The sequence below is a fragment of the Primulina tabacum genome, chromosome 2 (assembly GCF_025594145.1).
Source record: "Primulina tabacum isolate GXHZ01 chromosome 2, ASM2559414v2, whole genome shotgun sequence".
Lineage (NCBI taxonomy): Eukaryota > Viridiplantae > Streptophyta > Magnoliopsida > Lamiales > Gesneriaceae > Primulina > Primulina tabacum.
Window position 1 is genome coordinate 52,535,471 of NC_134551.1, and position 27,457 is coordinate 52,562,927.

General features: G+C 36.4%; 1 protein-coding gene across 1 annotated transcript; it reads left to right on the forward strand.

Annotated features, from left to right (window-relative positions):
• The first annotated feature begins 1,500 nt into the window (after positions 1–1,500).
• LOC142536877 (phosphatidylinositol 4-kinase beta 1-like) lies at positions 1,501–26,820 on the forward strand. Its single transcript, XM_075642268.1, has 16 exons — positions 1,501–3,427; positions 5,810–5,998; positions 6,089–6,137; positions 7,628–7,760; positions 7,886–8,360; positions 8,471–8,551; positions 8,637–8,759; positions 13,322–13,391; positions 14,151–14,248; positions 14,356–14,454; positions 15,858–15,911; positions 16,296–16,439; positions 16,574–16,627; positions 16,725–16,799; positions 25,496–25,579; positions 25,659–26,820. The coding sequence occupies exons 1-16, from the start codon at positions 1,763–1,765 to the stop codon at positions 25,758–25,760; spliced, it is 3,495 nt and encodes a 1,164-aa protein (XP_075498383.1). The 5' UTR covers positions 1,501–1,762; the 3' UTR covers positions 25,761–26,820.
• Positions 26,821–27,457: the final 637 nt, after the last annotated feature.

A 27,457-nucleotide genomic window follows, 5' to 3' on the forward strand; every position in this document is an offset into this window, starting at 1 on the left:
TTTTTTTCTTCGATGGGATTTTTATAGGTTTGATAAAATTAAAGAGCCACAATTCCTGATCACATGCGATTTAAAGTCTAAGATGTTGGGAATTTGGTCCCTTGAAATATTTGATTTAATTTGTCTTTTCGAGGAGTTGGCGGAATACGTTAATATCTCTTGGCCTTGTAGTAAACGTATCCATTGGATTTTTCGGTTTACTGGCACAATGCGTCCATTGTCCATTGAATTTGAAACTTTGGAGATAGATACACCCAATTTTCACTCACATAATGCCATTTTACACACGTCATGCCCTTTTCGAGTTGGAATGATATGATAATTTTGTTATTTTCAAATTATTAGTTTTTTCATGAATAATTTTTTTATTACGCGTGATATATTAAACTAAAAATGTTAAAATAGACCAAACTAAAACAAAAATTTATTTTGGTGTCCACGAGCGTGGGAGGAATGCAATCTGAAAAAAGACGAGCGAAAAAAAAGAAGAGAGAAGAGACTTCAAGTTCCAGATATTTCCAACATCTTCATGTCATCCTACTACCTAGAAACAACATCAACAATGCATACACAACGTAACTCCATGGCAAAAAGGGTCTTCTCTACCGTTACACACTCGCATAAAAGCATTAACAAATTTCCCAAGAGGTAAGTGACAGGCAGTGAATGATCTTATTCTGTCCCCAAAAACCAAGATAACATATCATTTACAAAATAAAATGGCCCAAAAAAAAAGAAAAAGAAATGTTAGATATATATGGAAAGAAAACCTCAGAGAATATATTTCCTTTCTTCTATTCTAAACATTTTCACTCCCTTTTTTCCGGGCCATTCTACTGTATACCATTAATTTTGATCTACTTGGGCTTCCACCTTGGTCCTTAACATTACTCCCCTCCGGAAGATTTGCCTTGTCCTCAAGGCAAAAGGTAGGAAACTGGAGCTGAATCTCATTTGTTAACTTCCATGTGGCTTCATCCAATGATCTGCCTTTCCATTTAATCAAAACCTGCTCCACTAACTCCCCTTTATGCTGAATCACTCCTCAAGTTCCACTTCGAGTTCTACAGGTAATTGGTTGTCTGCTTCTTGCCTTTTTTTCCTTATCGCTTACGCTGTGGCCTGTGAAGCATGAAAAACTGGATGCAACCTTGATCCGACCTGAAATGACTTATAAATATGATATCACGATGGGCACCCTGTGCAACCGCTCTACATCCCTCGCAAATTAAATTTACCAATTACTTAAAAAGGACTTTTAAAATATGGCAAGTAGATACACATAATGAGCACGACAGTTATAGTCGGAAAAGTCAAGTTCAAATCAAATTGATTAGTGTATGTAAATGCTAGTAAATTTTTGAATTTTCCATTGGGAGAAAACGTATGCTCCCCAATTTAAAAAATCGACGAATCCTTTTGCACCGAATTATTTGAAAACTTTCACCCAAAAATCCTTTTCATTCCAATAAAAATATTATTTTATTATTTATTTCCAACATTTAATATTTGAAAAGAACTAAATTCCCCCGTTGGAAACACCCACCGCGCACGTTAGCACCACCACCACTTTTTCCAACCCGGTGCCGGCCAAATTACACGACGTTGTTCAATACTTTAAACCTTCGTTCCCCCATTTTTTTTATCCCCAAACTGAGGCCTATACCACTTATATGCGTCCATAGTCTAGAAATTACGTTGTGTTATTGAAATTAGGGGTTTTGGATTGGAATTTAAATTACAGGATGAGAAGGATTTGACGATGTCGAGGCTACTTGGATTGACGCGGGGATTCGGAGACTGGGCCGAGTCCCCTCGGGAGGTGACTCGGACAATTCCGACGAGTGAAAACATCGGAGAGAGCGGGTGGCTAATTCGATTCTTTGACTCGGCTTTCTTCTGCGAATGGATCGCCGTCAGCTACCTCTACAAGCATCCTCACTCGGGGGTTCGCGACTATTTGTGCAATCGTATGTATACTCTTCCCCTCTCTGGCATTGAAAGCTACTTGTTTCAGATATGTTACATGCTAATTCACAAACCTAGCCCATCGCTAGATAAGTTCGTTATCGACGTTTGTTCAAAATCATTGAAAATTGCGCTGAAAGTCCACTGGTTTTTAATGGCTGAGTTGGAGGATGTTGACGATAACGAGGGAATTAGCAGGATTCAGGAAAAGTGTCAGTTTGCAGCCACTTTAATGGGTGAATGGCCGCCTTTGATAAAACCTCAGGCGCAGAATACCAGTTTTATGTCTCTATCTTCGGGTAGCAATAATAATGTTAGTAATGGTAGTCCGATTGGTAAGAATCAGATGTTGACTAGGTTGTTGTCTTCCAAGCAGAAATTATTGTCATTGACATCGTCTCCTCCAAATAATGCATCAATGCCAAAATCGATCTCATTTTCACCCTCCTCAACGAACTCTACAGTTCAGGATGATAGTCGTAAGGTGTTGGGTTCGCCAGAGGAGAATAAAAAGATCTTTAAGAAGTTTATTCCTGGGCCAAAGATGCGGGATGCTTTAATGTTTAGGAGATCCGTTGAGAAGGAAGAGGAAGAGCCTGAGAAGGATGTTGGATTCTTTAAAAGGTTGTTAAGGGATAGTAGAGATGAGGATGCGAGGAAATCAGTGGACAAAGATAGAGATAATGAAGAGGAGCCTGAGAAGGAAGGTGGGTTTTTCAAGAGGTTGTTGAAGGATAATCGGGACGAGGATTTGAGGAAGTCCATGGACAGAACCAAAGACGAGGATGGACATGAGAAAGATGCTGGATTTTTCAAGAGGTTGTTGAGCAGTAGTCGAGATGAGGAACTGAGGAAATCCATGGATAAGGATGACCAAGAGTCGGAAAAAGATGGGTTCTTTCGTAGGCTCTTGAGTGGTAAACACATGGATGAGGAAGCTAGCGCCAACGCAGATGGCTTTTTCAAACGGTTTTTTCGGGATGGTAAAAATGATTCAGAGGAGAGATTCTTGTCTAAATCGGTGGATGATAATGAAAAGGAAGGATTGTTCAAAAAGTTCTTCAAGGACAAGTTTGAGGATAAGAAGGATGCGACTGATAGAAATGATGATGTTGAAAGATTGACAAAGAGTTCTGAAGACGATGATAAAGAAGGATTTTTCAAGAAGTTTTTTAAAGAAAAAAATGATGACAAGAAAGTAACAAGTGACTGGAATAATGAGGACAGAAAGGGACAAGCCATAGGTGAAGATGAAGAGCCTTCCGATTTTTCGCTATTCCGTAGACTGTTTCGCATTCATCCGGAAGATTCCAAGACTTCAGAGGCAAACAATAGCAGCTATGGTAGCAATTTGTTTGAAAGTAGTGCTGGAACCGAAATTTTTTTTCGGAAGCTGTTCAAGGATCGGGATCGGTCATTGGAGGATTCTGAAATCTATGGTTCCAAGAAGAATAAATTGGTCAGTTCCTGAACTATTCTGTTGTTATACGATGATTAGTCAATCTTGTCAATATATTGTGCTTATATATTTATGGATCAAGAACAATGTGTTTCACTTGATATCGGATGAGTATATTATCTTTCAAACACCGTTCATGGTAAAGTAGTTATGAACTTGCTCTAAGTTTTATAAATTTTGGAACAAATTTGGTTCAACAGATCATGTGTGTAAGGTGAACTCAACTGATACTTCTGAACGCACAAATTTCTTTTATTTCTGGAGTTGCATGATTTTGGAGTTCTTGAACACTGGTACCATACTAGCCTATTCATAATTTTTCTTTGGTTTTTAGCATTTTATTGATGTGAAATGTTTTTTAGTTGAATACACACCTCACTGGTGATCGTGGAGATGATAGAAGATAGGAAGAAAGGAAATGAAGTTTGGTTTGAAAATCGAAGTCTATGGTACTGTGCAGGATTAATAGATTTTGGTAAGCCGAGAAGACTCAAAGATAACAAATTATTACAAATGAAATGTCCATTACATATGTGGAAGAAATAAGTTCACCACCGTTCTTCGGAAGAAGAAATAATTGTTTTTGGTTAGCTTTTTAAGGTGTTTATTTGGAGCAGCAGTTGTTCGCGTCATGGAATATGCTGAGTGGTAGTCTTGATGTTTCAAATACTATATCGAGACAGGCGCTTAAAGTATTTGTCCATTGCTGTATGTTTTCTTACATTGAGAAATATCTTTTTCTTTTTTTAATAATTAAATATTCTGTGTACGAGTCTGGCTTCCCATTTAGAACCATCTGATATTATGGACTGTGGAGATGCTTGATTTCTGTAGTTCCGAGTGATAAGTCATGTAGTGCTACAGATGCAGAGCAAGCGGAGAAGTTCTTGACTAGAAAAACTAACCTTGAGATTTGAGTAGAAGAATTGAAGAAAGTGGGTAAAAAAGGATAACAGTGGATATAATGGAATCGAAGGGTATTAAGTCAATACAAGTGCGGACAAAGAAAATCGAACTTTTCTTGTCAATTAATAAAGTCAACATCTCCTGAGACTAAATTTTTGAGATTTATCAATTTAGGAAATGGTTTGGAATGCATGCTTAGCAAGTTATGTAAGAAACTATTAAATTTATATGTGATTTTTCCATAAAATAATAGAACTTGATATTTGATGTTTCTCTTTCCATTTGGTTGTTTGTAGATTATTCATTGATAAATTTTTTATGTAGATTTTTTATTGGTTTTATCAATTTGAGATTATACACTTTCTAACAGCATCTGAAAAATCACGACAGAGGACTTTGGTCTTGATACGGCCCAAGAACAAAAACACAAGTTATTGACAGCTGTTTTTTAGTATCTTTGGTACCGTCTGTGCTTTTTCCGTTGAATGTTTTCTTGTAAAGGACAATGGTGCATTGATATAGGGTATCTTTTGGAAAGTGTTGTGGTTTTCCTATGTGGTATGGCAGGAGAGGCCGTGGAATTGATAAAATCGAGACTTCAGAAGTTTGGTAAATTGTGTTATAATTGAGAAACTAATTTGATATCAGTTCAAAATTTCAAAATTTAGGGGGATATTGGATGCTCGAAGTGCAGCTGGTAAAGGCTTTGGTTGGTATTTCTGGCTTACAAAATCTGTGGGTAGTAAAATGCTTAGACTTTGAAGAGTTACATGATCATTACTTTGCTTCCTGAGGTTTAACATAATTGGACATGCAGTTTTTGAAATGCTAGCGTGTATAAAAAAGTTAATGGAAAAACTTCTACGATCTGTTTTTTGATGCTGATTGCCAAGAAATTGATTTGCAAAATAAAAAATACAGTTATTTGATGAAGATGCAAGAATGACACTATTATGTAGTTGAAAGGTGACCGCTTCTTTGCGCGCACCATTTGTGTTTCTGCTAACATCATACTTTTCTACTCTGCAAGAATCCATGATTTTATTTTCTCATTTTTCTCGATAAAAGAGGTCGGAAATGTGATAGGGGACATCGAATAGGGGTAGGTAGGTCTGTCCATTACCTATCAAGGTCATTTTCCACTAATAAATAATATTTTAAAAGTTGCAATTCATGTTTGGATATTACATGGTAGTAATATTATCCAGATCATGCTTGTTTTCTTGGGTGTCCTTTGAGAAGTACAGGTACCACATAACTGGAGTCTGGAATGAGGAGGTTTATCATGTGTCAAAGCAATGATAAAAATGAAAAATGTGATAACAGGAAACCATGAAAGTAATGATGCCACCAGTTTGTTAATGCTAATTTATGTATTACTGTTGTGATATGCATCATCCCTGGCTCTTTGGAAAATTTCAGAACATCCTGAAAGTCGTGTTTTCATGTGCTTAATTATTTTATTCACATATGCAGAAAGGTCCTGGCTCACCTAAGCAGCAAAATGAAAACTTGAATGCTAAACCACCACTTCCAAGCAATGCATCACAGTTTAGAAAGGGGACATATCACGAATCGCTCGACTTTGTTCAAAGTTTATGTGAGACATCTTATGGCCTCGTTGATGTATTTCCTGTTGAGGACAGGAAAGCTGCTCTTCATGAGGTTGTATGCTGTTTTTTTTTTAACCGTCTTATTTCTTTTGCAGTTGTGCGTTCACTTTTGTTGTACTGAAATTTGATCTTTCATTTTTAGTCACTTGCGGAGATCAATGACCATATAGTTGAAGCTCAAAGCAGTGGAGGTAAATACACTGTGCAGTTAATCACTGGTTTTGTGAATCAATGACTGTGTCGGGCTCAAAACTCTTCTTGAGTTGGGAGTATGTGGTTTATTTTGTGCAATTGTAGCCTGTAGGTGACTTTATTTGTCATTTAATGCTTTGTGTTATTTTGGTAAGATATTATCTGGATTTACTGCAATTCAGGTTTATTTTCTTCGTAGATTCTATAATCTTGCTTTTTCTTGATACTTGATATTGTGATTTGGAATAGGGAAACTAAATCTTTAAATTGATGTGTCATATTCTTGTTATCTTATTTACTGTTACAGACTCAAGCTCAGGAAATAACTTGTTTCCTGAGTCCATTCTCTATTTTACCCCTCATTTAAGTTTAATATGTCGAATATCTCGTTGTCTTTCATTTAGAAGACCTTTGTTCGATATTTTTGGGAGTGCTTTCCAATAAAACCCTACTTTCACCTTTCACATGTCTCCTTAACATGGAACATTTTTCATGATACAATTGTATACCATCTGTTGTGTTATGCAACAGGTTGTCAATATTTTGGATTTCTATGCCTTGTAATTTATATGATGAGAAGAGCTTGTGGCTTTGATGTATCTAAAGTAGAGAGAAAATTGGTTGTGCATGAGCTAAATTGTTACTGGCCCAATCGTAATCAATTCCTTTTTTCGTGTTGTGCTCCACCTTCAAGATCGGAGTTGCAATCTCTTCTTTTACTGTTCTTATTCCCTGTAAAACCATATTAAATTTTCCCTTCGAATTTCCTTTCAAATTTGTGAAATGCAATCTCTCAATCAAAAGAACATAGGCTGAGGAATGCAACTGTGAGGAAACAAGGATCTTGAAGTTGCAATAATTAAACTTTAGTTGCTATCTAATTCATTTCTCAGAAACTTTTGGAGATAGGTGATCACTCTCCCTTGATGCATCTAAATATAAATTGCCTTAGGTTTTGTCGAGGTAATAAGTTCATAAATACTCAATCCTTAATGTTGATCTTGTGCATGTAGCTTAAGCCTAGCTAATATGTTCCCCTTTTGGGTTTGGAGATACTGATCGTAAGGTACTGACCATGGATATGAAACTCGAAAAGTAGTTTGTTTCTTGGGGCTAGTTGCTTTTCACCTTGGAGTTTGGTCCAGGCCAAAGATCTAGGGTTTGAGGCTATTTTGGCATCTAGGTATGAGGTTATTTTGGCTTCAACCTAACTTTATTTGATGTAAGTCAATATCTGGACTTTACAATTGTAAGTGAGTCTGGGGTTCTTTGATAAACATAGATTTATTTGTGTCCTGTTGAAACTCAAACTAGTTTTGGGTTTTATTAGTATTTTTTATTAACTAGTTTAGATACTTTATAACTTCGTACTTCTTCTATTATATTGATAAAGAGGTAATTACTTTGTTTTTTTTATTTAATATGTCTACTGATTGTGTTTGTGATGTTTAGTAATTATTATCGTACTTTAATAAGGCTGATCCCCCAGGAATATGTTTTCCAATGGGGAAGGGTATGCATCGTGTGGTTCACATACCTGAAGATGAAGCCGTGCTATTAAATTCAAGAGAAAAGGCTCCTTACCTGATATGCGTTGAAGTTTTGAAGAGTGAAGCCCCAAGGTGTGATGTGTCGGCTGTGTAATTTAATAGAGAATCAGTGAATATAAACTTCTGCGATGATTGTTAATTGTAATTCATTGGATGAGGCCCTTACGGGCACATTTTCTTTCCATCTCTTCATACAGTAATTTAAAGGATGTGTCAAATTCTCAAAAGATATCCAAAGGAGGAATTCCATTGGCAAATGGGGATGCATTTTTGCCAAAGCCTCCACCATGGGCGTATCCTCTCTGGACAGGGCAGGATATGTACCATAGTGGTTATGATAGGATGTCGAGGTCCACCTCGGAAGCAATAGACCAGGCAATGGCAAAGTTATGGGAGGCCAAAGTAAAATTTGTGCGTGTTAATTTTTCAGTGGACTATCAATCAGATCCTGCAGTTCATTGTCGCAATCCTCTGTCTGCTGCTTCTCATTGTGGCCGAACCAAAGAAGAAAGTTGTGTATTTCAACAAAAGGATGGATGTGATTCGGAATGGGTGAGGGTTATCTTGTCAGCTGAACCCGGGGTTAACATGGATGACATAGTGGACCAAGATCTACCTCGTCGGAAAGAGCATCGACGCGTTCCAAGTACAGTAGCTATTGAGGAAGTCAAGGTGATATTCTCATTTTATATCTTGATGAAACATTTTTCAGAGAGACCATCGTCATGCAATCTACCCCCGTTGGCACCATTCGGGTTCATTTGTTTCAATTACTGTTCCAGGCTGCTGCATTGAAAGGAGAAGCACCTCCGGGGCTTCCTCTTAAAGGGGCTGGTCAGGATTCATCAGATGCACAGCCAAAGGTGAACAATTACTGAAATACCAAAGTTGTTTTGAGTTTTTATTTACCATGGGTTGTTTTTGAGATATTGATTTAATTTTAAACAGACTGCAAATGGTGGTGTTCTTAAAGTAGGTGATGCATTAGCTGGTGAACTTTGGGAGGTAAAAAAGGAGAGAATATGTAAAGCTTCAGTGTATGGAGAACTGCCTGGTTGGGACTTGCGTTCTGTAAGTGTGTCATTTGACTGCTGATTTATTTAATTGTAACTAAGTATATTGGATCTAGATTTTTATATATTATATAAAAGTTTAGTGATAATCAATATAAAATTTTGTAGAGTTGTGTTCACGAAACTTCGCCAAATTTAAAATCATATTTATTAAAATTTTAATAAAAAATTATTGCTACACAACAAAAATTATAATGTTTTTTTGGCTTATAAATTGAAAATAATAAATTATTTTAATAAGTAAAATTTAGTTTTTTAGTAATTATTATATAACATTTGTTGTTTAATTATTTTTTATAATTTAAGTTAACCTACTACTTAATTTTGATTATAGCTCAAAATTTATGCAGATGATAGCGAATAAAAAATTTATTCACTTGAATACATGTGTGTGTGTACATATATATATATTTTAATAATATATAAAAAATTTGTGTGTGATTGAATGTTATATTAAAATACTTTTAAAAACTTATAAACACACATATATAATAATAATTATACGAAATTAAATATATTAAAATTTTATTAAGTTACACTAAATTTAAATATTTTAACATATATATATTATATAAATCAAGTAAAAATAATTGTTTTGTTTATTTTGTTGCAAGACATATTGTCAAAAATAAATTGATATATTTTTTCATACAAAAATTTACTTATAAATGAATGAAATTATTTTAAGTTTAATTATTTATTAATATTAATTGTTACATATTAAAAAAAATAATTAATTAACTAAACATGTTGAATTGATTTGAATAATTAAAGTTTAATTGCAATAAATTTAAGATCGACTTATTTATTGTCTTTCGCAAATCAAATCATAAGTAAAAAATATTTATATTGTTAGATAAATTTTTTTAAATAAATAAAAGTTATTCACGTTCAACTAATAGTTCAAAAATAATTAAAAATAAAATCACATCTACAAGATTATGTGAAAATCTAATTATGTGAGATTCTCTGAAAGTCAGTAGAAATATACAAACTCCACAAAAGTCTTATCATTTAAAAAAAGTCAGCAAATCTCTCCATCGAATACACTCCCTAATTGTTGGTTTTTATGTCTTGTGGCTTCTCCATTTTCCTTGGGGAACAGAATAACCTCGTACGTAGGGTATCCATGCCATTTAAATCTCTTACATTAGAAGGTTGTTGGTGCTCATGATAAAATCTTGATCCTACGGATTGATAAGAATATGATGAATAGGAAATGTTACGGTCACAAGTGATCAGTTGAGGAAGTTACCATAGTTATGATGTACTCTCAGTTCTAAATGGTAATACATCGAGTGAGATGTAGAGACTAATTTCCTTTGAAGGGCTTTCTTGTACTTACAGTGAAATTCAGTAGTTCGGGCATTGCTCTGTTACCCATTCATAGGAATGGCTTCATTATCGAAATCCTTGATGATCAAGAATATTTTGTTTATAATTTTTCTATTGGACTACTTGAGAGTTACTAGAAACTAGAAAGAAAAGAATATCTTGGAAAAATGTCAAAGGCTTCATAAATTTTGAGAAAGGATACTACTCCTTTGGTGCATTATTTACATTGGTCCACAGCCGACTACCTTTCGTTGAACCAGCTATCGGTGTTAAATTTAAATCTGGGTGTCAGCTGACTTTTAAGTGATCATTACTGATTGCTTAAGATGTACCATCCATAGCTTATGGGCTTGCCCAATCTTGACCCATCGTTTTTAGGTCATTTTACTAGTGTCTATTGTACTGCTAGTTGGAGTTTTAGCTGATAATTCAAAAAAGAATTGGGCATAATGGTACTTACATTACCCAGGTTTTGTGGATGTGACTGCTTTTCTGGTAGTTGCATGTGTTGGAAAAACTCAATATTTTAGCACCAAGGAGCTTCAACTCGTAGTCACATGTTCCTATCTTGTTCAATCATGACCTGAAGCATATGTTTAAAGGAATGTTTCCGGATCTTAGCATGAAATGGAATTGAAAATTTCAAGCCGTGTTTGGTGTTGTGCAGGGGAGAGGAAGGGAGGGGAGGGGAGGGAAATTGGAATTCAAAAAGTTGGAAATGGAAATAATTACCTTCCACGAAAAAAGAAATAAGGAACGGAAAAAAATTCTTGAAAACGCACAAGGATGAATAATGGAATCAAAATTTATTTACTCAAATAGCTTGAATAGTGTAATCACCGCTGTAATCTAAAAATCAACCTTGACTTGTATAATATAACAGGTGAAATAATGATTTTATTTTATAAAAGGCATGATGGAATAAAATTGATTTTGATACTCATGAATAAATTTTGAAAGAAAAAATATAAGCCGATTACAAACATTTATCTAAGATATATTTACAATTTCTCTAATTATTAGGCACTAAGAATATGGATTGTTTGAATTTTAATATGGTGATATTTTTCTATATGGTTGCGTGGGAACAACTCTGTAAACCGAAAGAAAGAGAAGGTTTGGGTATTGGAAACATTTGCATGAGGAATAGGGTCTTTTTGGGGAAATGGTGGCGGAGGTGTTTTTTCGAGGATTTATCCGGCTTTTCACCGGATAATGAGGGCAGTGGCGAGATGGGGTCATAAGATCATGTTTCGGGAGGATAGGTGGTGGGGATTCTTTTTTTAATGACCTTTATCCCTTTTTATTTCAGTTATCATCGGTTCATAATAAATCCATTTGTCATTTCATCAAGTTAGATGGCTACTCTTCTTATTTTTCTATATCCTCGGTGTTGCATCTTTGAAGGGATACGAGGGATGATGAAGTGTTTGAGCTGAGCTCTTTGGTAGTGTTTTTAGAGAGGGTCAGATTGGTTGAGGGGGTTGATGATATCAGGGCTTGGGACGGGGATGCTATAGGTTTATTCTCAGTCAAATCTTTCTATGAGTCTTTCTTTCCGATGGGTAGTTTTCCTTTATTCCCTCTTTTTCATGTCATTATGAAAGCTCCGATCCCACCAAAGGTTCCAGTCCTATCGTGGATCGCGGTGCTGGGTAAGATCCGAACTTGTGTGATGATGCAAAAGAGATGACCTTCATGTGCTATGTCTCCGAATTGGTGTGTGCTATGTCGGAAAGAGATGGTGACGTCAGGATCATTGCTTATTCATTGTTCTTTCACGAGTTGCCTTTGGTTCAGATCTTTGGAAGAGATGGATTTGCTTTTGGTAATTCCAAGATATGCGCACGAACGTTTTACTGTAGATCCCGGGCGTGAACATTGCAGGAGGGTAGAGTTTTTTGGATAATGATAGTTCATTGTATATGTTGGTCAGTATAGTTGTAGCAGAATAGGCGAATTTTTGACAATTTAGAATAGTCGGTTGAAGAATGTTATGACAAGATTAAGATTAAGACATTTTGGGAAGCATGTAGAGTTTAAGAACTTCTTGATCTCAGATTTGTTGTGGTATTGAAGTTATATTTGTTGTGGATTTGATCAGGGTTTTTTTTATTTTTTTTGTTAATATGTGGGTCACTTGTCCGCCAGCTGTAATTACGCTAGTTGTAATTAGACGCTTTTGATTTATGAATATAATATTGTTCTCTATAAAAAAAATATTTTTCTATATATGTTGTATAAATCAAGATTCTTGCATACATGTTTACATTTTCCAACAATTGTTGCATAATGTTGAAAAAGCCATTAAATTAAAAAGGAAATTATACAAATTATTTTATAAATACGTTTTTATAATTTTTTCAAAATAAAATATATATACACTATAGAAATGAAGATTTAACTGGAGTGTTAAAAATTGGGGTTAGTATTTTGCTTAGTTTATTTTGACTATGGATCTCTACTTCTTTTTATGTGGACTTCTGGTTCGCTTTTTGTAACTAATTTTATTAATCAATATAATATCGTTTCTTATAAAAACTGGAGTGTTAAAAAATTCAAAAATTTCACTGTGTGTGTCAAATATACTACGAGGAACTTGAAATATGCAAAGAAAGATTATATAGTGTTATTTTTATTTTTTTGACACTTCTTATATTCAATTTCTGCTGCTGTGACTTTCCATGTTAAGAGGATTATGATTTGTGATTCCCTCCCCTCCTACCGAACATGAAATTAAAGTTCACCCGATCGCCAGTCCCTGCTATAAACTACACCTTCAATGAAAAAGTCTTGCCTCATGCAATTATTTAATTATAAGCTAGGTATTTCTCTTCTGTTTTATTCCTTTCTGGAGATTATCCTTGAATGGCGTCAGAGTCAAGAAAATGGGGACCATGTTGTTCTTTTTGGTTAGGAAAGAGTGTGGGGTTGCAGGGCAAAGATAAATATGATGTTCTTTGAAACTACTCCCCCCTTGAGAGAAGAATTTGAAGAACATAGGGAATGAGCTGTGCCACAGAATGTAATCAAGGTGGAACTAGTTGTCCATATGTTATTTTATTAGCTTGACCAAATGTCTAGAAAATCCCTTCACTTTCAACATGTTGTCCATCTTGTTTACTGTTGTCAGATCGTGAGTTCTGGAATTGTTTGGATGCTGGGAAATATATCACTGGTTATGTCTTACTGTTGTGACCAGATCGTTCTATTATTTTTGTCTAGGCAATTGTGAAGAGTGGGGATGACTGTAGGCAGGAGCACCTAGCGGTTCAGCTTATCTCACACTTCTATGGTAGGTGCTCCATGCTCCCATACCATTCTGTTCAAGTTACTTGGTTTTTTTGTCCTCCTTTCATGTTATTCGATGCGTAATTATTTTCATTATTTCTGAATTTTAACCTTACTAATCAACAAATGTATTTTTCCGTCCTGTTGTACCTTTTGAATGGGAGAGCTTGTTTAAGAAGAAACTAATGGGGCTTATATGCTCTTCCTACCCCCTTTTTTTAATAAGCAGTGCAAGATTGAAATGCTGTTTGATCCATTGCGTGTGAATGGTGTACTTTATTTCTAATTAGACGTACCGATTCGTCTTCTTTTTATTTAATTTTTATTTTTTAGGTTTTAGTGCTGCCAGATAAAGTACTCACTCCTGTAAATGCATTTGTCACGTTAGAATTTCCCAGGCAATTAAAAAGTAACCTAAATTGTGGCATAGAAAGTCTTCTCCTTTGACTGTTGATATTATCCTGTCTTACATGCGCATAACATTCATACTTGCTTATATCCTGATTGACAATCGGGAAGATGGACATTGTTCCATACTTGCTTATATCCTGATTGACAATCGGGAAGATGGACATTGTGTGCTAGACAATTGTCCCTGTTCCAGACATACTTAAGTTACCTATGTAGTTTATTTCTTATATCACTTCATGATGATAAAGATGCTGGAATGTAAAAAACCTTAATTTCTGTTCCTATTTTCATTAAGTTCCTTGAAGTTCGTTTTAAAAATTTTATGTTTTTTTCTTCATTTTTGAAATGCTAGATATATTCCAGGAGGCTGGTCTCCCTCTGTGGTTGCGTCCCTACGAAGTCTTAGTTACATCCTCTTATACAGCTCTTATAGAAACTATTCCGGATACGGTATTACAGTGATCTATCAATTAATTACTTAGGTTAAATCTACTTGATGCAAAGTCCTCAAGCTTGAGCTGATCTTATGTGTCATTAATTTTTTCGACAGGCATCAGCTTCATTCAATTAAAAGTAGATTTCCCAACATTCCAAGTTTGCGGGACTTCTTCATTGCCAAGTATCAAGAGAACTCTCCCACTTTTAAGCTTGCCCAGGTACAAAATCTTGAAATGTTATCTAGAGATTTTGCTTTCTCCTCTTTCTCATCTCATGCATTCGTAAAATCAGAATTGTTACTCTCTCTCCCCCTTTCTCCCGCGTCTCTTTCTCCCTTGAGGAAAGTGCTGTTTTATATGGTAATTACATGCTCTAATTTATTGGTAAGTTCATATCTTAAAGCATTTGGATTCGTTAATGAAGACTGTCAAATTGTTTTGAAGAACCTGATCATTGAGCTAAAAACGTGCAGTTTCTCCCTTCTGAAATTCAATGAGATTTATATAGAAGTCCTTATGATGCTATCATTATTTATCTTGTAAAAATCAACATATGACATTTCCACCTAGATACCATATGAGAAAAGCAATGGCATGGTTTGTGTTATCTGACTGCGCTAGTGAATTGCTCATCGTTAACGATAATTTCTGCATGGCTGTCAAACTGTCAAAGCAAGTGGAGGAGATGGAAAATAATTGATGATAATTTTTATTAATGAACAGCATGAAATAATCTCATTACTTGCAATTGAATGTCTACCAAGTCGGTCTTGCAAGGTCTTTCTTGTTACTCAAAATCAAATTATATTTCAATGATCCACCCCCACCCACCCACACACTCTTTCAGTCTATATTACTTTTAATTATGGTGGAATTTTAGGTACACATAGTCAATTACTTAAAAACCATCCACACACACACACTCTTTCAGTCTATATTATTTTTAATTATGGTGGAATTTTAGGTACACATAGTCAATTACTTAAAACATTGATCTCTTGCTAAGTTATAAAAACAGGGTTAAAAAGCTTATAAAAAGGAAGGTCAAGGTGACTATTTCTTCAAGTAAGGATTGACAAGTCATTAATTGTTACCAGTAAAATTCTTGAATTTTTTTGGATTGACAGGACGACATGCAGTGTTGCCATAAAACCCTTAATTTTTTCGGATGTGTAGTGAACTTTTTGATTATGACGCGAAGCAATTCATAAAAATAAGATATATTATCTGGATCTGCCTCTGTAGGTCTGAAACATAGACCCTGGCAAACCAGTAATGTTTATTGGTCCTCTTGGAAGCCCATGCTTATATGCTTTTGTCCTTTTCAGTCCCGATATTTTAGCCATGATAAAATATTTGTTATGTTTGTGAACCTCTTTCTGAAGTTTAAATTGAAAAAAATCCCCTTCTTAAACTTGTGTCTGCTGTTCGATTTCTTGAGAAAATACTTGATACCAACGAAGAAGTGTGGGGGGATATGGTCAGTTTCATAGTTTTCATTATATTGTTCATTAATGTTAATGTTTCACTTTAATTTGTCTGTAATTGAGCAATTTTAGGCCACGGATCTCGAATGACTATAAGTTTCTAATTTTGTGTTCCGACACATCTTTTCATCGTAGAGGAACTTTGTTGAAAGCATGGCCGGATACTCTTTGGTTTGCTACCTTTTACAGGTGAATATGTCTTTCTCTTGAAATTTTGCAAAAAGGTTAATATTATTGATTGAAAAGCATTAATACACACATAAGATTCTGCTTCGTGGAGTTTTTTTTATCTATGCTAATTATGGACTATGGTCAGCTTGTGCCTTTTCGTTTACTTTTTTATATACCAAAACCTGTCTAGAAAACAAGTCGGCGTAATTCATTTATTATTACAATTTGAAGCTTGTTTCATGATTGAATGTTATTGTTGGAGATCATTTCCTTTATCACAATTTGAGGCTTGTTTCATGATTGAATTATATTGTTGGAATCAACTCGATATATATTAGGTTACAGGTTGTTTAATGCATCTTTTTACGTGCAACTCCATCCAAGATTTCTTTGTGTCTCCAGGTGAAAGATAGGCACAATGGGAACTTGTTGTTGGATGAAGAAGGTCATATCATACATATAGACTTCGGTTTCATGCTTTCTAATTCACCAGGAGGTGTGAATTTTGAAAGTGCCCCTTTTAAATTAACTCGTGAACTTCTAGAGGTAAGACTCTCTCACTTATGGGGCAGACAAACAATACATGTTTCATTGGTCTATAAATGCACACATGGATGTTTAGGGCTGTCTTTGAGTTTTTCAGATTCTATGATAAACATAAAAACGTTTGTTTGTACTAGGTGATGGACTCTGATGCCGAGGGGGTTCCGAGCGAATTTTTTGATTATTTTAAGGTCAATGGGAGAATTTTTAATGCTGCATTATTATTCAGTTTATACATTTGAGTTCTGTCCTCTAGTTTTTATAGCTCACCTTTCATTTTTTGTTCAGGTTTTGTGTATCCAAGGTTTTCTTACGTGTCGTAAACATGCAGAGCGGATAATTCTTCTTGTTGAGATGTTGCAGGTAACACTGAATTTTTTTTTTTTGCTATTCTTTTCAGTCTGCATCTGGGGTGTTGTCCTTTTATAAATATTTAATTTCAATGTATTAGTCATAGTGTTGGGAGTATATTATTTGTATATGGTGGATTGAAAGAAGGAATAAGAATAGGATGAGTTTGGATTCACTATTCTCGTTTAAGAATCATGTGTTTCTACCACCATTGTATGTGAAAGAGGTGGTTATTAGTTAATCTGTAACAGTGTTTTGCTTGTCGTATGCCACTTCACTTGTGTGCAACAGAAGTATTCCTTTCATTCCATCCAGGATTCTTTTTCTTCCACTTTCAAATGAGGAGATGGCTTGCTTGGACTCTTCATCATAATGTTGAGAAAAGCAGCAGACTCGTTATTCCTCGTATACTGGCTTATGGCCAAATAAAACCTTTTGAAGGTGACGTGCCCTTTTTTCCTGCGTCTTGAGTGGCATATCCTTGTGATTCCTTTAATAAGTACCCTCTTCTATTTCTTTGCTGAAGTAGATATATTCTACTTCATTTCTGCATTGCTCCACATATCTTTAGCCATGATGCTTGCATTGAAGTGAGCCTTCTCCACTAAGTGGTCTGGTTATGAAAAACCTTGTCAACCCATTGATTTTCATGTTTTTCAGTTTACAACTAAAAAGTCTTCATTGTTCTCATTTATTCATATGTTTTTTTCTTCTTCAAACATCTTCTCTTGGTGACTGTTTGTAACTTTTCAATGAGAGTAATGTTATTGGATTCTTAAACTTCTTCTAGTGATGAACACCTTGTTGATTTTTTTTAAGCATTCTTGTTGATTTAATCCATCATTTGCCTGAAATGAAACCTTTTCACATGTTTTATTTCTATCAATGTTTGAAGCCTTATTCTTTTAGATTTGATATGTGTGCACGCTGCATATAGTCTCATTCCCTGCTTCCTGAATTTCATAAAAATAAAATCTCTTGAGATTTACAGTTGACTTGATATCAGCTCCATACAGTTATACACCTCACATTCTTCACTATATCCCACAAAATTGCATCATTCTCCTTTTTCCTGGGTCCACTTTTGTTCCGGTCAACAGGAAAATAATAACCAAATTACCCATAAATCTTTGAACACTTCTGTAATCAATCTTATGTCTTCTAGTAAGATTTAGGGTTGCAAGTTGGTCGGTATTATTGACAGAATATAAACATTTTGTATCTCTGATATAGTTAGGGATTGGAAATATGTTTGGTCGTGATAGAGGCCGTGTAATATTGTAGTCTTTTTAATTAATTTGCGGATTGCTTATCTGCAATTGTAAACCTTAATTTCAATCTAATAAAATGTTGTTTCTACTCAAAAAAAAAAGGTGCTGATCCGAACATTGAGTTGCCTAGCATCTAGAAAGATTTTAAGTTGGAGGCTTGGACCACTGAGAAGGTGTTGTGGATATATAATCCACCACACAACTTTCTTGTACCTCGACCTCGCATCACTAATAACTTTGTTGGAAGTGGATAATATAGAGGTGGAATGGTCTACATTAACTCCTTTTGACCTTTTTAGAGAACCAAGCTTTTTAAAGCACAAGGACATGAGGAGGATTTTTTTAATAGGAAACAATATTATATTCATTTAAAAACATTTAATTACAGTTGGCGGGCAAGTGATCAACATATTAAATAAAAAGAAAGACAAAAGTCCTGCTCAAATCAACAACAAATATTAACTCCAATCTCTCAATAAATCTGAGGTCGAGAATTTCTTAAATTCTGCATGCTTTCCAATCCAGTTAATCTTGCCCCAACACGCTTCAACCGACTCTTCCAACTGTAAAAAATGTGTCTATTCCGCTCCAACCATACTTACTAGCAGATACAATGGACTATCAATGCCAAAAAATTATACCCCTCCTGTCACGGTCGAGTCCAAGATTTGCAGATCTTGGAACTACCCAAACCAAACACATTTCTTCCAAAGCTTTGAACCTAAGGCAACTCGTGAAAGAACAATGAATAAGCAAATGATCCTGATTCTCAATCTCTTTCCGACACAGTACACACCAATTCGGCAGAGCGCATGGAAGCCACCTCATTTGAATCATCTCACAAGTTGGCAGCTTACCTAGTACTTTGGTCCACGAGAAGACTTGAACTTTTGGTGGGATCAGAGCTTTCCAAATGACATGAAAGAGAGGAAATAAAAGAAAACCATTGATCGGAAGAAACACTTGTAGAAAGATTCAACCGAGAATAAACATGAGGGATCCTCTTCGCAACCTTGATATCATTAGCCCCCTCAACCAATCTGATACTTTCTAAAGACCCCAAAGAACTCAACTCAAACAGTTCTTCATCTCTCAAATCCTTCCGAAAATGCAAAACCCAGGATAAAGAAGAAGAAGAAAAAGAGCCATCCAACCGGATAAAATGAAAAATGCACTTATTGTGAACCGATGAAGAAGTCCCGCAAATCCATTCTTTCAAAGGACAAATTAACTCTATTTTCAAAGAAACATCTTCAAATGAAACGTGGAATCCTACTCGTTATTCGACCAGCACACCACCTTATTGGCATCAAACGAAGCAATTTCAATGCGTTGCTTGACCGTCTTACCAAGAACAACCCGAATCAAGTCCCAAGAGATATTGACCTCTTCCCTAGTCATAATAAGTACTTCACTCCAACCCTTATCTTAACCATTAAAAAGTTTGACCTTATCCTAAAAAATGGTAGACGCTGGCTTACTCATTGCATGATCAACTTTATGAAATGACTGATTATCTCGCTCTTGACCTATTTGCGGACTTCCCAGCACATCTTTCTTCCCACACAGAGCTTTAGACAAATGATTAGCCAAGCATTTCGACCCCACATAGCAATACCACTCGGTAAGTATGATGCGCTGCCTCTTACCTTGCTGAATGAATTTAGTCACTTCCAAAAATCTACCTCGATTATTAAAATGGTTGAAAGCCGGGCATGATTTAGCATTATTGATGTAATCCAAAGCTTCAAACACAACCATTGGATGCTACCAAAATCCGCTTCCAACAAATAATTCGCATTCCAGCTCTTTCTGTCAAACAAATTGAAGTCCCCCCACTTCCCAGCCTGATTAGAAACGATTTATGTTCAACCTTAAAGTCTCCCTCCATACGAGCAACATAAGGATCGCAAAACCCCTGAAAGACTGACTACCCTCCCTACTCGGAAATCTCTGCAGCCGTGGCTTCGATAAGCCTCCTTGAAACATTTCGGACAAGTGTTAAAAACGGCTAACTGTGATAAGACCAAAGCAAAGACACTAAAAGACTAAATAAACGACGGGGATGAGGCTAGGCCAAATGAATCCGGGAAGGCAAAGGGGCAAAGAGGAAAGCAAGGGAAAAGAACCAAGACAGAACGAAAATGCACCGCCTGCAACCATAAGAAAACTAATCGACGAAAGTGAGGATATCTGGCATGAACTGGAAGAAAAAAGGAACGAAACAGACGAGAAATAGAAAGGATTGGATAAAAGAGAAACTAGAAGACAACTAGGAAGCTGACGAAGAAAATCGCCGGCGGCCGGCGAGGACTGACGTCGCACGAGAAAGGAGAACGATAGAAACGATCATTCGCTGACTAAAAATCAGAAACATGTCTCCAGGGGACAGTTAAGGGGAAAAAATATGGCGGTCGGCGACGGTCGGAGAAGAATGGGGACGGAGGCTAAGAAAGTAAAGACTGGGAGGCTCTAGTCAGGAACTGGAGGGAGAAACATTTTCAAAAATAGGGTTATAATTTAAATTTATAGAGGCCAAAGGAGGGGAAATTTTAATTAATTGAAGTATATGGAATAACTTTAACTTTAGATTTCAAGGTCTTGGGATTCAAGAGTGAACAGGTTTGCCAATATATCCAGCTCCAATATACGCTCCTCTTATGCAGACCAGGACATTTTTCAGAACGGACTAAATATTAGGCAAGTTCAATAATCTACTTGGCTCTATTTTTTCGAGCTTAGAAGTCTATTAGAATTTGCACTGATTTTACAGGTGCTCATTGCGCTTATTAGAATGATGAAGGCCTCAAAACTCGAATTCTGAGTTTCTGAGTGATAAATGAATCCTATCAATCTAAATTAATCACGACCTATGTAGATATTTATGAGAGAGAATTGTATAGATTACAAAGTGGAGTCAACTATGAGAGAGGCTCAACTTCGAAGGGTTCAAGTGTGTTCTCATGAAAATTTGTTGTTGGAATATCAGAGGTGGAGGGGCAGCGAGAAGAAGAAAATTGGTTAGGTCAATAATCCGTAATGAAAAACCGGAAATTGTGGTTCTGTTGGAAACAAAACGTGAAAAGGTGGACAGAAAATTCGTAGCAAGCGTTTGGAAGTCAAGCTTTGTCGATTGGGTTAGTCTGCCATCAGTTGGAAGTTCTGGGGGAATTCTTGTGATGTGGAATCCCCGAGTGATGTTAGTCAGCAATAATTTGGTTGGGGAATTCTCGGTGTCTATTGAGATTAAGTGGAACGACGAGATAACTTGGTGGTTCTCAACAGTTTACGGACCTGTGAAGCCAGGGATGAGAGAATTTTTCTGGGATGAGTTAGCGGGTTTGAAAGTGATTTGTGGGGATAATTGGTGTCTTGGAGGTGATTTTAATGTGGTAAGGAATTCGGGAGAAAAATTGAATAGCCACTCAGTAACTACAAGCATGTCTTGTTTCGACGCTTTGATTCAGGAGTTGGAACTCCTCGACCCCTCACTTCTCAATGCCAAGTTCACGTGGTCAAATTTCAGAGCGGTGCCGATTTGCTGTCGTTTGGACATATACCTTTTCTCGGGGGGTTGGAGTAATTTATTTCCACATTTTAGACAAACGGTGCTTCCAAGAATTACTTCGGACCATTGCCCTATTTTGATTGACACCGCTAAGCTGAGATGGGGTCCAACCCCATTCAGATTTGAGAATGCATGGTTGTCACACCGGAATTTCAAAAATTTAGTGAGGACGTGGTGGAACAAGGGGGGAATTCAGGGGCGGGAGGGTTACATATTTATGCAGAAATTGAAAATGATGAAAACAGATATGTCCAAATGGAACAAAGAAGTGTTTGGCGATGTGGGGGTCAAACTCAAAAGTTGAGCAACAGAATTAAGCAGTTGGATGAGATTGAGGCCGATGGAGGTTGGTCGGAAGCGATTAATTTGGAAAGGAAAGAATTAAGGTGTGAACTGCACAATGTGTCATTTCGAAATTTTCAAATTCAAAGCCAAAAGGCAAAAGTTAAATGGCTCAAAGAAGGGGACCAAAATTCAAAATTTTTTCACTCGTTACTGAATAACAGAAGGAACAGAGCATCGATAGAAAAAGTGGAGCTGGACGATGGTAGTGTGATTACTGAGGAAGCACATATAGAACACGAAATTTTAATTTTTACAGGAAGTTGTTTAGGAAATCTGAGGGTGTAGAGGAGAGTTTTGACGAGGAAGGGAGGGGGCTTAATGAGCTGGAATGGAGCCCTTTACAAAGGGTAGAGGTGGAGGAATTGGAAAAACCATTCGACGAGGAAGAGATCAAAAAGGCGGTGTTCGATTGCGATGGTACGAAAGCGCCAAGGCCGGATGGTTTTACTTTAGCTTTCTTCCAAAATAATTGGGATACAGTGCGAGTGGATTTGGTTAAAGTGTTTGCTGAATTTTTTGTCGATGGGATTGTCAATGGAATTACAAACGAAACTTACATCTGTCTTATCCCAAAGAAAAATGATGCGCGGAAAATCAACGACTTTAGACCGATCAGTTTGATTACGAGTTTGTATAAGATATTGGCTAAAGTCTTGACGAGTAGACTGAAGAAAGTTTTGTGTAAGACGATCGCGGAGAATCAATGTGCCTTTGTTAAGGGTAGACAGATATTGGATTGCTGCCTCATCGCAAATGAATTGGTCGAAGAATTTCGTAGGAAGAAGAAGAAAGGATGGGTGCTGAAAATCGACTTGGAAAAGGCCTATGACAACGTAGATTGGAAATTTCTGGATTTTGTTTTAATGAAAAAAGGATTTAGTGAGAGGTGGAGGAGGTGGACCAGGGGATGTGTCTTTAATGTTTCTTTCTCGGTCTTCATCAATGGAAGACCGTGCGGGAAAATAAAAAGGGAGGGAGGGTTAAGACAAAGAGGATCCATTTTCACCGTTCCTATTCAATTTAGTCGTCGATGTGTTGGGAAGGATGGTGGATAAGGCAAGGGCAGTTAATGCGGCGATGGGGCTCGAAATTGGGAAAGATAAAATTCTTATTTCGCATTTACAGTTCGCGGATGATATTCTGTTCTTTGTAAAATCACAAGGGGATGTGTTGGAAATTGTTAACATACTCAATCTGTTTGGCACCAACTCAGGGTTGAAAATTAATTTGGGGAAAAGTGTCGTGCTGGGATGAACTATTCGGATGAGGAAGTCGATGACTTGTCAATTACTATTGGGTGCAAAAAAGAGACATGGCCTATTAAGTACCTTTGGGTACCGTTGGGAGGTAACCCCATTAAGATGGAATTCTGGGAACCTGTGCTTTCGAAAATGTCCAAGAAACTAGCAAGTTGGAAAAAGTCGTTCCTATTCGGGGGGGTCGACTTACTTTAATCAAATCTGTGCTTTGTGCGATGCCATCTTATTTCATGTCCTTGTTCAAAGTGCCAAGAACGGTGGCTAGTCGATTGGAAAAACTGATGAGAGATTTTTTGTGGGACGGTGATGAAGGGGAGAAACATTGCCATGTGGTTGGTTGGAAACAGGTGTGTAAACCAAAGGAAAAAGGAGGTCTGGGGTTGGGAAATATTTGTCTAAGGAATAAGGCTCTTCTCGGTAAATGGTGGTGGAGAGGTTCGGTGGAAAGAGGTCCGTTGTGGAAAAAAGTTATAAAAAGTATCTACGGGCTACAGAAAAATGGGTGGGACTTGGGGTTGGCAGATAAGGCGACTTATAGAAGTCCTTGGAAGTTTATTTCTCGATCTTCCCGGGCTTTTCATCAACTCATTAGACTAGTGCCAAAAGAGGGTAATTTAATTAGATTTTGGGAGGATGTTTGGGAGGGAGGGATGTCGTTTAAAATCAGATTTCTGTCTTTGTTTCGTATTTGCATTGCAACCAATAAGCCTATCCGTCATTTCTTAGAGGTTGACATTAGTGGGGGTGTTTCTTATTTCATTTGGGATGTGAGGTTCAGAAGAGACCTGAGTGAGGGAGAATTAAGTGAGTTTACTGCTTTGTTAGGAGTATTACAGAGTGTCAGTCTACAGTCGGGTATTGAGGATTATAGAGTTTGGTTGGGGGAACCTTCGGGCTTTTTCTCTGTCAAATCATTTTATGACTCTTTTTTCCCAATCTCAAATTATCCATTCTTCGCCTTCTACCATAACATCTGGAAAGTGCAAGTCCCACAAAAGATTAAAATTTTCTCGTGGATCGTGGCCTTGGGGAAACTGCCTACGTGTGATTCGGTGCAAAGAAGGTGGGAGGATTGTGTCCTAAGCCCGCAGTGGTGTTGTTTATGCCGAAAAAATGAAGAGAAACAAAATCATATTCTATTACACTGCTCATTCTCGAGGGGTATTTGGGACAACGTCCTAAAAGAGCTGGGATTTCAATGGCCTTTCCCGAGGCAAGCCAAAGATCTGTTCATCTCCGACTCTTACTGTCCTTTGGGGAACAAATTCAGCGATTTCTGGTTTTTGATAATACATTGCATTTATTGGTCCATTTGGTTGGAAATGAATAACAGAATATTTGAGGATACTACGAAATCCATCGATCAAGTATGGGAAAAGATCAAATTCAGGGTGGCATCTTGGACTATCAACTTGCATCACTACAATCATTTAAGTATCGCAGATCTAGTTAGGGATTGAAAATTTGTAGGGTTGTGAGAATCTTGTTTTATGCATTGGAGATTTACTGCACTTTAAATTTTCATTTTAACCTTGCTGCGGATTACTCATCTGCGCGAAGGGTGTAACGTTCAATTATTATAATAAAATTAGTTTACTATCAAAAAAACAAAATTGGAGTTTATTTTTGATGTTGTTATGTAATAAGCAGTTAAGCACAAAAAGTGATAAAGTAAGACAATACCTTCTGTGAAGTATTGGTGGTTCTTGAAATCAAATTGAACAATAAATTTGTTTCACGCCCTAGCTCTTGGCCCATTTGTGTAATGCATTATCTCCATCACTTTATTCCACCATGTGTATTTCTATAACTTCAGTATCTATTACTGTTATTAAAGTTTAGGCGTAAATAGTAACTACTTTTGGACTCTCATACCATACCAAATTTTTTCCCAAAATATATTTTCCCCGTAAATGCCAGTATTTTTTTAAATAAAAAAGCATGATAAATCAGTGATTAAAAAAATAATAAATTAGATATTAAAATATTAACTTTCAATAAAAATTACTCTTATTTCATATTCATATAAAAATTTATTGTACATAAATATAAAACTATATTTTAGATAAAAAATTAATTTACTTGTATACATAGTGTGCGAAGGTTTTCTAGTATGTGGTTGTGTGACTGGGTGCACTCTCTTATCCTCGTGGTATGGTGGAACTGAGCTTAACCTAGATTAATAGGCTGTTTCTTTGTTTGGTACATAACTACAGCTGTTCAAATCTTAGCTTCACATAATGTAATACTTCGCTGTTGCCACAGGATTCTGGTTTTCCATGTTTCAAGGGAGGTCCTAGAACAATACAAAACTTGCGGAAACGGTTTCATCTTAGTCTAACAGAAGAGGTTTGATGGTTTTCCTCGTATATACTTCTTACATGTTATCTATTTGAGCTTCCACTCACTAATGTTATTTGTCTAGCAGCAATGTGTGTCCTTGGTGCTTTCTTTGATCAGCAGCAGCTTAGATGCATGGCGGACACGACAGTATGACTACTATCAGAGAGTCTTAAATGGGATATTGTAAGCATGGATTACATTTTGAACATTTGGTCTTGATAGTTGACTTGAGGATCACCAATAGATGATCGAATTACTCGAGGATTTGTGATTACGGAGCAATGAGTACATTTGAGATACCCATGAGAGTCAACAAGGTCACTTTCAATGCCTGTTTTAGTCAAGAGGATTGTGTAACAACGTTCACCACAATGATCTGTGGAGGTGTAGCTTATGAAAGAGAACTTGCCAAGGGATTTCATTTTTAGTTTTTAAAATTTTCCACTGTTTCAAGTAACGTGGTTCAGCGGACTAGGATTGAGCTTCTTTATTTAAAGGTATCTATTTTTAACCCATTGTGAATGGGAAAATACTGTACAGAATCATTGATAAGAAAGATGTTAAACGTTCAAGATGGCCCTTTGAATCTGTGACGATGATTTTTGAGTTTGCTACACCAGCAGCTGTGTAGCAAAGAGGCTGAGCATGTACATCTATTGCTTACATTCTTCTACAATGAGCTTCAATCCATGACTTTGCCGAATGCCTTTTCTCTTGGCTTCAACTTTTCTGGTGTCCATTACAAGGTTGTATTCTTTTATGTGCAATTGAGAGATGCTTAATTAGCATTCTATTGTGCTGTACTGCATTGTACTGTCTATAAATCAGAGTACAGCAACTGTTTGCTCATATTAATGGAAAGTGTGCCATATTGGTGTATCAATCAAATGTAAGTTTTTTTTATTTTATTTTAATAAGGTTGATATGCCTATGGTGTCAAAACAGAGTGTATTTATTGCGTCTATTTCGTTCCAGGTTCATAAATATTTCATTATTTGCAACCAATTAATCATTTGTATTATTGTATTGCAGGACCAACGTTCTCTAGTGTTACTAACTTCTCCATAGAGGAAAATTGAAATTGACTTCGAATATTTTGTTACTCATCTGAAAGAAAAATACCGTTTGTTAGCAACAAATTTTCCAGCTAGGTAAAGATTCTTAGTTGAAGTTGGGGCTGATGTGGCTAAATCTAGTAGATGAATTGACCCTCTTTGGTATCATGGAATATGATAAAAAAAAATAAACCTGAACCAAAACCAGTGTTTCTTCCAAGCTCTTTCGTCCATGTAGTCAATGGTCCTGGAGTCTCTTAGTCTCTGCAGCAAGAACGCAATAAAGTGAGATGCACGGCGCTTGCAGCTACAGTGTATCATGTTTGGAATAGCAGGAATCCACTAATATTCGATGGTGAGGCGCCCCACGTCGAGTCGATGGTGAGGCGTCCAACGTCGAGGACAACATAAAGAAAATCAAGATAAATGTTTTTTGTTGCATTCCTAGTGCTATTGAGGTTTTCAATGTATCGAACTAATCATGTATTTGTATGGTTAGGTAGATGTAGATCGTTGGTTTAAGAAGTTCACGGGATGCCAATGTATTTGTATATTGTCACCTTTTATAAAAATATTTAATGAATTTTTCATTTAAAAAAAAAAAGAACGCGCGCAATAAAGCTTCCCATTACAATAATCCATGCAGCTATAAGAAGACGATGCTCGAGCTCATGTGGCATAGCATCGTGAGAAAGTGCGCATATCATGCTATTGCTGATCACCGCGATAAGAAGCCCGTTGTTGGTGATTCCAATGCGCAGATCTCGTGGAATGGAATGAACCAGCCGAGGGGCCACCATGGCTTTTAGCACCCATGTTGGCTTGTAAT